An 11,566-nucleotide genomic window follows, 5' to 3' on the forward strand; every position below is an offset into this window, starting at 1 on the left:
GGGCTTTTACTTCATTATTCACGGGATGGTTTGCGGTTATTTGCCTATACGTGTAGTGTCTGTGGTAAGAGTTGATCAGGTGGCCTAGTTAGTGCCTTTTGACGTCATTCTTCATCAGATCTGCCCAGCTGAGGGTAGTGCCGAGAACGCTCCAAATAGCATCTACATCTTGGTGCCTCTTATGTCTGGTTTCACCGAGGCAACTCATCTCACCCCGACCCACCAAACACTGCACATAATGCTTCACTCTTGTATTGTGTTCAGTCTGTTTATAATGGAACACACACACACACACACACACACACACACACACACACACACCGCACCAGACTACTCATTGCTCCAAGGCACCCTGGACAGGCTACAGGCATGGACTACGGAGAACAAGGTCACCATCAACCACACCAAAACCGTAGTCATGCACATCAATACCGCTACCAGTGCAAGCCCCAGCAGTCACAGTGGGTGCCCATCCTCTCCAGCTGGTGCAGTCTGCCAAACTCCTGGGTGTAACTATAGACAACAAACTTGACTGGAAGGCCCATGTAAATAACACAGTCAAGGCAGCCTCGTACCGTCTCTACATGCTACGAAGACTTAGGTCACTTGGGACACCCACGCCAGAGCTGAGGACCATCTACAACGCCTTTATTCTCCCCAAACTAACGTATGCGTCACCAGCCTGGTCGTCTTCTCTCAACTCCACCCAACAACGTCAGCTAGAGAAGGTACAGAAAAGGGCCTGCAGAATCATGCTCGGCGCAGAATACTCCGGCTACACCAACGCTCTCTCCACCCTGGAAATGCCATCCCTCAGTGACCTCCACCACCAAGCACTGGAAAGGTTTGGCCGTGGACTACTGCACCACCCTCGCCATCGCCACCTCCTGCCACCTGCAGCCCCCACCCAACTCGCGCAGTCCGCCACTACAACAAAATTCAGCCCATAAGAGCCCGCACCGATAGATATAAGAACAGCACCATCCCATCTATTGTTAAAATAATAAACAACTCCTGATTTATGTACTGTACAGCCCTGTAAATGTATTCAATGCATATTATATCATTATGTCTAAATCAAATGTAAGTCTGTATATTTTCAGCCACCGGCTGCAACTCTATTAATAAACCGTTTATTATTATTATTATCATTATTATTATTATTATTATTATTATTATTATTATTATTATTATTATTATTATTACACACGCGCCAAGAGGTCAGGTACAGTTACAGATAAAAGCTCACTTACAAACATTATAACACAACACAAGAACTATTCACACTGTATGAGGGTAATTGTTACATAATTCTCTGCAGCGGATAATAGAACAGGCCAGTTAGCGATTCATTTTAACCACAATTACACTAATACCTGCTCATTTTCCACGTACAATAATACCCCCTTTACTGTTGTAGCATTCTCACACCTCACCTGTATCACCTGACTCTCATACCTACCTCGACACACCTGACTCGCATACCTACCTCGACACACCTGACTTTTACCATGAACACGAACTAAAGTAATTATGAGCACCATTGACTGTGACCCAGTTGTGGAGGGATCAATAGGCCAGGGGGGTGGGGGGTTATTGACGTCATCGAGGGACGGAGGGGGGCGGCGATATGTTTTGACCAATGAGACTCATTTGTTCAGCTGCTGTAGTGACCGTTGCCATGGCAGTGAGTGGCGCTCATGGTGTACCTGTTATGGTGTGTGTTGGGGGGACCTCCTCATTGGTTTATTATTATTATTATTATTATTATTATTATTTGGTTGTTATTATCATCATTATTATTGTTATTATTAGTCATTGTGGTAACAGTAGTATTTAACAGTTATATTTTGTTATATTAGCATTATTATTATTACCCACTATTGTCAATCCCTTTATCTCCGTTTGTTTTGTTTTGTGTGAAGAAAACATCTCACAATTGACTGATCGATTTTCTTTTTCACAATATATCATCAAGGAGGTAGTGTGTGTGTGTGTGTGTGTGTGTGTGTGTGTGTGTGTGTGTGTGCGCGTGCTTGCGTGTGTGTGTGTGCGCGTGTGTGTGTGTGTGTGTGTGTGTGTGTGTGTGTCGGAAGACTCGACTGATTCTCGGTAACAGGTCGAAGGTCACTGTGACTGATGGGCACTTTGGGAAATATTAGATTTTTTTTGTTTACATACGAAGTAACAATAATAACAATAATAATAATAATAATAATAATAATAATATAATAACAAAATGATAATAATAATAATAACAAAATAATAATAATAATAACAAAACAAATAATAATAATAATAATAATAATTATAAAATTATATTTATTTATAACAGTTGGGTATATGTATCATTGACTCTCAGTGTATAATAAACCAAATACAATTTATTACATAAGACATCGACTCATTGTAATAGAGAATAACGGTAGTAAAGATATTAGAAAAGTGGATACCTTATTTCAACAGTGACTAGTGTAGTGACCCTTTCCTTAACCCTTTAGTGGGCTAACGGTTTCTCTCGGCTGAATAAAATCATTGGCGTTAACCATAATAAAGTACCTAAGGACTACACTGCCTTCTAAAGAGTTAACGAATACTTGTCAAGAGAACCTGTCAAGAGTTTTGGCCAGAGAGAGTGAGTGAAAACTTTCGCATCTAATCTGAAATACATAAACAACTGCGTCACTTTACCTCCACCAACGTCGTCATTACGGGGACTAATAATATGCTTCTCCTTATGAGGCTTGAGGCGATATTTTCCCTGCGTCTAGTGAGAGCTGAAGGCATTAAGTATCTGTTATGTTGCCTTTATCTTATCTAGTTAAATATCTCGTGAGTATTTTCGACTAATGTAATGTATTATCTTGGGGGAGGGTTTCCTTACATTGTGTCATTTATGATTTTATAGACTTTAATGGTGTGCTTTACGAAACAAAAGATGGTAATGATAATAATATACTACTACTAATAATAAACAATAATAATAATAATAATAATTGAGACCAGTTCATGTATATGTCGACAATGTACAAATGTATTCATAATTCTGGGAGTTTGTAGAATGAAAAACAAAATATAAAGAGGATATGCTTTACAATATTGTTAGGTAACGCAAATGTGTCTTGATACTCTATACTCGTCTTGAAATATTTCATATTAAAAATCGATTGGCTGAATTTAACCCAACCTACTGTCACCTGTATGTGTTTTGAGTTTAGGAACGAAATACAAGAAAATGGGGTGAAATGGGTAAGCAAGAATGCATAGGAGGGACGGTATCTTGGTTTACATTAGTTTACCAGGAGTAGTGTTCGTTTTCCTTAGTGTGGGGAAGATACCCGTTTTCTGTTATTATGGGACGATGACTGAGGTGAAGTTTGTTTTGGTTGGGGTGACTCGTGTTGTCAGATGGAGATTGATTGGGCATTGAGTAATATTGTTTTCTTTGTATCCGTTTATTGTCAGTGGACGATATTGTTCCTTCGTTTATTAAGTATCTTTTTTTCAATATGTTCATGAATCGTTACACATATTTTGTATTTTCAGAAAGTTGTCAACACATGTACATTTTGTAGTCACAGTTTCTACAGTTTGTAATAATTTCTCTCGGGATTTAATCTTTCTAAACATATATGACTAAAATATACTGTAGAGTCTTATCGTGTTCTCAAGAGTAACGAACGCTTGAGCTACAGGGGTCGGGGCAGGACTCATAAAGGTTGGGACGATGAATGTTCTCGTAAGTAAAGACGCAAGAATGCACCCGACTTGTTGACTTCAGAAGCTCAAGCACAAACGTAACGTCCACAAATAAACACCAAGAGATTAAACTGGTATCCTCTCTTCAGTAACTACGTTTGACTTGGTCTCGGCTCGGAGGAAAAAATGAACCTGGTTGAAGTAGTCTCTTTTTAATAAGTTACTGATGCCATTTTTAAAGCAGTTTTATGTGTGTTGTGGCATAATTAAGTAAACCAGTTCTATACAGCTTCAGTTACGATGAATTTTCACTTAGGAATCTTTGAGAATTTGACCCCATGAGGATAGGTTACGAGTTTATTATTGTAAGTATATTTAAGTTATATATTATGTTAAAGGCTTTTTCAGGGCCATAAAGGGGGATAACTTCTTTCTTTCTTTCTTTAACTGGTAATTCAGGCATGGGGCAGTTAATTAACTTAGCTTACAAGTTAACTTTTGAAATAACAGTTTAACTTAACTTAATCGAAATTTGGGCAAATTAATTGATCAACTTTGATTAATTATAAATTAACTCCTTTGAAAAAATAACACCAGCCTTTGCGCCCATTGAGTATCCAATATATTTAGCGTTATAAGGTGTAATAAGTATGTGATGAAAAAAATTGAGTTTTTCAGTGATTATTATTTATTTGTGAGGCAGAATTCTTATCTAATGATGATGCCATGTTTTCAAGTAAGAAAGACTCACTTGGTTTTGCATACTGAAATTATAAAATTATTTATATGTGAAAAAACTGTTGAGTAAAAAATAAAAGAGTCAAGAATTTATAATTATTTTATCTCGACTTATTCATACAAAGGAAATAGTGTGCCAGACTGCCTCACTATTCAGGTATTCAAACTACGGTATTCATTGACTATTCTGGAAAACATTTACATAATATTAAGTTATTTAATCCACATGAAAATTCCCCAAAGCAAATTTAACAGACTGGTTAACTTAACTTAATCGAAAAAATCTTAACTTAATTAGTTAATGTTAAAAAAATCAGGTTAACTTAACTGGGAAAAAATAAAAATAAATTAATTTAATTAGGTAAATTTGAAACTTATAGCCCTATGCCTGATTGGAATCCGGGAGTGTATAATAAATGGTGCTATTACTTTGGTCTACTTATACTTTTTATACAGTAGTTTTAAAAGACTTTATATTACATACTTATACTTTTGATAGTATTTTTATAAGATATTGATAATTATGTATATGCAGTACTTACATTTTTCTCTTGTTAACAGTAGCCACCAGTGTACAGTACAGGTATAAACAGTGTCTTGTTAACAGTAGCCACCAGTGTACAGTACAGGTATAAACAGTGTCTTGTTAACAGTAGCCACCAGTGTACAGTACAGGTATAAACAGTGTCTTGTTAACAGTAGCCACCAGTGTACAGTACAGGTGTTAACAGTAGCCACCAGTGTACAGTACAGGTATAAACAGTGTCTTGTTAACAGTAGCCACCAGTGTACAGTACAGGTATAAACAGTGTCTTGTTAACAGTAGCCACCAGTGTACAGTACAGGTATAAACAGTGTCTTGTTAACAGTAGCCACCAGTGTACAGTACAGGTATAAACAGTGTCTTGTTAACAGTAGCCACCAGTGTACAGTACAGGTATAAACAGTGTCTTGTTAACAGTAGCCACCAGTGTACAGTACAGGTATAAACAGTGTCTTGTTAACAGTAGCCACCAGTGTACAGTACAGGTATAAACAGTGTCTCCTCTCTGTCCCCAACAGTGTCCAGGCTGCACTGTGAGAGCGAGTCCTTCAAGATGGACCTCATCCTTGACATAAACTCCATGATCTATCCCATGGACTTTGGTGAGTTTTATTTGCAGTATTTTTTATGTATGTATGTATGTATGTATGTATGTATGTATGTATGTATGTATGTATGTATGTATGTATGTCTTTTATTTTTATAATTATGTATCCCCCTCTATCTATTTATCTATCTATCTATGTGTTTACTATAGAGGAAGAGAAGAGAGGATGAAAAGAGATTACTGTTTAAAGAAGAGAGAGACTGTCATCCTGTGTGGTAGTACTGAGAGAGAGAGAGAGAGAGAGAGAGAGAGAGAGAGAGAGAGAGAGAGAGAGTTGATCTCTGTCTTATTACTGACCAGTTAAGCTTAAGTTACGTGAGTGTAAAATCATAAAGTGAACCTTCCATATTCCGGACCCTCCATATACCGGACCCTCCATATACCGGACCCTCCATATAACGGACCCTCCATATACCGGACCCTCCATATACCGGACCCTCCATATACCGGACTTCCATATACCGGACCCTCCATATACCGGACCCTCCATACCGGACCCTCCATATACCGGACCCTCCATATAACGGACTTCCATCTTCATTTAGTCCATTAGATGGGGGTTTCTTATCTAAAGGAACCTCGATATAACGGACTTCCTTCTCCATATAATCCGTCAGGTGAAGGTTTGAAATCGGATCCCTCGATAAAACGGATTTCTATCTCCAAATTATCCGTTAAATATACGTGTGTGGGCAGGGAGGAAGGAGGGGGAAGGCTCAGGGAGAAGAGGGGGGAGGGGGGTAGAAGGAGAGTGAAGAAGGAATGGGAGGAAGGAGGGGGAGGTGGGGTGGGGTGGAAAATGGGTGTCTTGAAGGAGTCACTAAATTTTGTGCAGCTGATTTGAACTCTTGTGTTTATTTATTTATATGTTGTGTAGTTATTATCATTTATTATTTTTATTTTTTCCACCTTAGTCACGTTAGTCACGATGCAATTCCGTCGTCATTTTTGGTCGCCTGATTGACGTATTTTGACACGTTTCTTGGTAGAGGTATTTAGCTTTCCAGTCGTTTATAGAAGGTGGATGACGGTGTTTACCAGGGACACACACACACACACACACACACACACACACACACACACACCTCTGTATGGTTTTCTTACATGTTAATTTCCTTCAGGTTAATTTTTCTTTGATGACCAGAATTTTGTTTTTGTTTTATGCAAATGAGAGAGATGTGCTGTGTGTGTTGGTTGTGATGGAAGGATGTGCTGCGTGTGTTGGTTGTGATGGTAGGATGTGCTGCGTGTGTTGGTTGTGATGGAAGGATGTGCTGCGTGTGTTGGTTGTGATGGAAGGATGTGCTGCGTGTGTTGGTTGTGATGGAAGGATGTGCTGCGTGTGTTGGTTGTGATGGAAGGATGTGCTGCGTGTGTTGGTTGTGATGGAAGGATGTGCTGCGTGTGTTGGTTGTGATGGAAGGATGTGCTGCGTGTGTTGGTCGTGATGGAAGGATGTGCTGCGTGTGTTGTTTGTGATGGAAGGATGTGCTGCGTGTGTTGGTCGTGATGGAAGGATGTGCTGCGTGTGTTGTTGTTGTGATGGAAGGATGTGCGTGTGTTGGTTGTGATGGAAGGATGTGCTGCGTGTGTTGGTTGTGATGAAAGGATGTGCTGCGTGTGTTGGATGTGATGGAAGGATGTGCTGCGTGTGTTGGTTGTGATGGAAGGATGTGCTGCGTGTGTTGTTTGTGATGGAAGGATGTGCTGCGTGTGTTGGATGGAAGGATGTGCTGCGTGTTGTTTGTAATGGAAGGATGTGCTGCGTGTGTTGGATGTGATGGAAGGATGTGCTGCGTGTGTTGGTTGTGATGGAAGGATGTGCTGCGTGTTGTTTGTAATGGAAGGATGTGCTGCGTGTGTTGGATGTGATGGAAGGATGTGCTGCGTGTGTTGTTTGTAATGTAAGGATGTGCTGCGTGTGTTGGATGTGATGGAAGGATTTGCTGCGTGTGTTGGTTGTGATGGAAGGATGTGCTGCGTGTGTTGGTTGATGGAAGGATGTGCTGCGTGTGTTGTTTGTAATGGAAGGATGTGCTGCGTGTGTTGGATGTGATGGAAGGATGTGCTGCGTGTGTTGGTTGTGATGGAAGGATGTGCTGCGTGTGTTGGTTGTGATGGAAGGATGTGCTGCGTGTGTGTTGGTTGTAATGGAAGGATGTGCTCCGTGTGTTGGTTGTGATTGAAGGATGTGCTGCGTGTTTTGGTTGTGATGGAAGGATGTGCTGCGTGTTTTGGTTGTGATGGAAGGATGTGCTGCGTGTGTTGTTTGTGATGGAAGGATGTGCTGCGTGTGTTGGTTGTGATGGAAGGATGTGCGTGTGGTCGTGATGGAAGGTGTGCTGCATGTGTTGGTTGTGATGAAGGATGTGCTGCGTGTGTTGGTTGTGATGGAAGGATGTGCTGTGTGTTGGTTGTGATGGAAGGATGTGCTGCGTGTGTTGGTCGTGATGGAAGGATGTGCTGCATGTGTCGGTTGTGATGAAGGATGTCTCCGTTTTTGGTTGTGATGGAAGGATGTGCTGCGTGTGTTGGTTGTGATGGAAGGATGTACTGTGTTGTTTGTGATGGAAGGATGTGCTGCGTGTGTTGTTTGTGATGGAAGGATGTGCTGCGGTGTGTTGTTTGTGATGGAAGGATGTGCTGCGTGTGTTGGTTTGATGGAAGGATGTACTGTTGATGGAGGATGTGCTGCGTGTTGGTTGTGATGGTAGAATGTGCTGCGTGTGTTGGTTGTGATGGAAGGATGTACTGTGTTGTTTGTGATGGAAGGATGTGCTGCGTGTGTTGGTTGTGATGGTAGAATGTGCTGCGTGTGTTGGTTGTGATGGAAGGATGTGCTGCGTGTGTTGGTTGTGATGGTAGAATGTGCTGCGTGTGTTGGTTGTGATGGTAGGATGTGCTGCGTGTGTTGGTTGTGATGGAAGGATGTGCTGCGTGTGTTGGTTGTGATGGAAGGATGTGCTGCGTGTGTTGGTTGTGATGGAAGGATGTGCTTCGTGTTGGTTGTGATGGAAGGATGTGCTCCGTGTGTTTGGTTGGGATGGAAGGATGTGCTGCGTGTGTTGGTTGTGATGGAAGGATGTGCTGCATGTGTTGGTTGTGATGGAAGGATGTGCTGTGTGTGTTTGGTTGTGATGGAAGGATGTGCTGCGTGTGTTTGTGATGGAAGGATGTGCTGCGTGTGTTGGTTGTGATGGAAGGATGTGCTGTGTGTTTTTGGTTGTGATGGAAGGATGTGCTGCGTGTGTTGGTTGTGATGGAAAGATGTGCTGCATGTGTTGGTTGTGATGGAAGGATGTGCTGTGTGTTTTGGTTGTGATGGAAGGATGTGCTGCGTGTGTTGGTTGTGATGGAAGGATGTGCTGCATGTGTTGGTTGTGATGGAAGGATGTGCTGCGTGTGTTGGTTGTGATGGAAGGATGTGCTGCATGTGTTGGTTGTGATGGAAGGATGTGCTCCGTGTGTTTGGTTGTGATGGAAGGATGTGCTGCGTGTGTTGAGATATGTCATACTGTTAGGGGTAATCATCATAGCAATTGATTATGGCCCTCTGGGTTTATCATGGCCCTCAGGAGTTTATCGTGGCCCTCGGGAGTTTATCGTGGCCCTCGGGGAGTTTATCATGGCCCTCGGGGTTTATCATGGCCCTTGGGAGTTTATCATGGCCCTTGGGAGTTTATCATGGCCCTTGGGAGTTTATCATGGCCCTCGGGGAGTTTATCGTGGCCCTCGGGAGTTTATCGTGGCCCTTGGGGTTTATCATGGCCCTCGGGAGTTTATCATGGCCCTCCAGGGTTATCCATGGCCCTCGGGGTTTATCATGGCCCTCAGGAGTTTATCGTGGCTCTCGGGAGTTTATCATGGCCTTCCGGGAGTTTATCATGGCCTTCGGGAGTTTATGAGCCCTCGGGAGTTTATCATGGCCCCGGGAGTTTATCTTGGCCCTCAGGAGTTTATCATGGCCTCAGGAGTTTATCATGGCCCTCGGGAGTTTATCATGGCCTCAGGAGTTTATCGTGGCCTCAGGAGTTTATCATGGCCTCGGGGAGTTTATCATGGCCCTCGGGGTTTATCCTGGCCCTCAGGGTTATCATGGCCTTCGGGAGTTTATCGTGGCCCTCGGGGTTTATCATGGCCCCGGGGTTATGATGGCCCTCAGGGTTTATCGTGGCCTCGAGGAGTTTATCATGGCCCTCGAGTTTATCATGGCCCTCGGGAGTTTATCATGGCCCTCGGGAGTTTATCATGGCCCTTGGAGTTTATCATGGCCCTCGGGAGTTTATCATGGCCCTCAGGGGATCATGGCCTTGGGAGTTTATCGTGGCCCTCAGGAGTTTATCATGGCCCTCGGGAGTTTATCATGGCATTCGGGAGTTTATCGTGGCCCTCGGGAGTTTATCATGGCATTCGGGAGTTTATCATGGCCTCCGGGAGTTTATGTTGGCCCTCAGGGTTTATCGTGGCCTCGAGGAGGTTTATCATGGCCCCGGGTTTATGATGGCCCTCAGGGAGTTTATCATGGCCCTCCGGGGAGTTTATCATGGCATTCGGGAGTTTATCATGGCCCCGGGAGTTTATGTTGGCCTCAGGGGTTTATCGTGGCCCTCGGGAGTTTATCATGGCCCTCGAGGGTTTATCATGGCATTCGGGGTTTATGTTGGCCCTCAGGAGTTTATCGTGGCCCTCAGGGTTTATCATGGCCTTCGGGGAGTTTATCATGGCCTCGGGGTTTATGTTGGCCCTCTCAGGGAGTTTATCGTGGCCCTCGGGAGTTTATCGTGGCCCCGGGAGTTTATGTTGGCCTCAGGAGTTTATCGTGGCCCTCGGGAGTTTATCATGGCATTCAGGAGTTTATCATGGCCCCGGGAGTTTATGTTGGCCCTCAGGAGTTTATCGTGGCCCTCGGGAGTTTATCGTGGCCCTCGGGGTTTATCATGGCCTCGGGGAGTTTATCATGGCCTCCGGGGTTTATGTTGGCCCTCAGGAGTTTATCGTGGCCTTCGGGAGTTTATCGTGGCCCTCTGGAGTTTATCATGGCCCTCGGAGTTTATCATGGCCTCCGGGGAGTTTGGCCCTCAGGAGTTTATCGTGGCCCTCGGGAGTTTATCATGGCCCCGGGGTTTATGTTGGCCCTCAGGGAGTTTATCGTGGCCCTCTGGAGTTTATCATGGCCCTCGGGAGTTTATCCATGGCCTCAGGGTGTATGTGGCCCTCAGGAGTTTATCGTGGCTCTCTGGAGTTTATCATGGCCCTCGGGGTTATCATGGCCCCGGGAGTTTATGTTGGCCTCAGGAGTTTATCATGGCCCTCAGGAGTTTATCGTGGCCCTCTGGAGTTTATCATGGCCCTCGGGAGTTTATCATGGCCTCCGGGAGTTTATGTTGGCCCTCAGGGTTTATCGTGGCCTTCGGGGTTTATCATGGCCCTCGGAGTTCATTAGTAAAATTTATCGTAAAATAAGTTTTTTGTGAGGAAACCCTGAATGTTGTGAGTGGGTAATGGGACTAAGGCTTCGTGTGCTGTACTTGGCTCGCTCTTTCCTCCTTCACCCCTCCTCCACTTCCTCCACCCCTTACCCCTCCTCACCTCTTCCCTCAGCTCTCCTCACTTCTCCCCACCTCTCCCAATCCCTCCCCCACCCTTCCCCTCATGCACTTCTTCCCCCTCACCCCTCCCTCCTCCCCCCTCTACCCCCCTCCTTCACCCCTCCTTCTCCCCACCCTCCTTCCCCACCTCCACTCTCTGTCAATCCACATAGTTGTTGTGGTTGTTGTTGTAGGTCATAGGAGTGTTTTGTTGTTATTGTTGTAGTAGTAGTAGTAGTGGTTGATGTAGGTGGAAACGTTTTGGAGTGTGAACGTTAGTGAGTCACTCTTTGATTTACCTGTGTGTTCCTTTTGTGTGGTTGTAATTAGTAGAAATACAGGTGCTAGGTGAGGGTGGTAGTGTAGCAGGGGTGGTGGTGATGGTGCCGC

At 43.8% G+C, this 11,566-nt stretch overlaps 1 protein-coding gene across 1 annotated transcript in view; it reads left to right on the plus strand.

Moving 5' to 3' along the window:
- The first annotated feature begins 3,727 nt into the window (after positions 1-3,727).
- The window catches only part of LOC121863879 (DNA-directed RNA polymerases I, II, and III subunit RPABC3-like), a 73,300-nt gene continuing 65,461 nt past the window's right edge, over positions 3,728-11,566 (plus strand). The window contains exons 1-2 of the mRNA XM_042362794.1: positions 3,728-3,739; positions 5,448-5,583. Of these exons, the coding sequence (XP_042218728.1) occupies positions 3,728-3,739; positions 5,448-5,583 (148 nt within the window). The remainder of the gene's footprint in view (positions 3,740-5,447; positions 5,584-11,566) is intronic.

The sequence above is a fragment of the Homarus americanus genome, unplaced genomic scaffold (assembly GCF_018991925.1).
Source record: "Homarus americanus isolate GMGI-L3 unplaced genomic scaffold, GMGI_Hamer_2.0 scaffold48354, whole genome shotgun sequence".
Lineage (NCBI taxonomy): Eukaryota > Metazoa > Arthropoda > Malacostraca > Decapoda > Nephropidae > Homarus > Homarus americanus.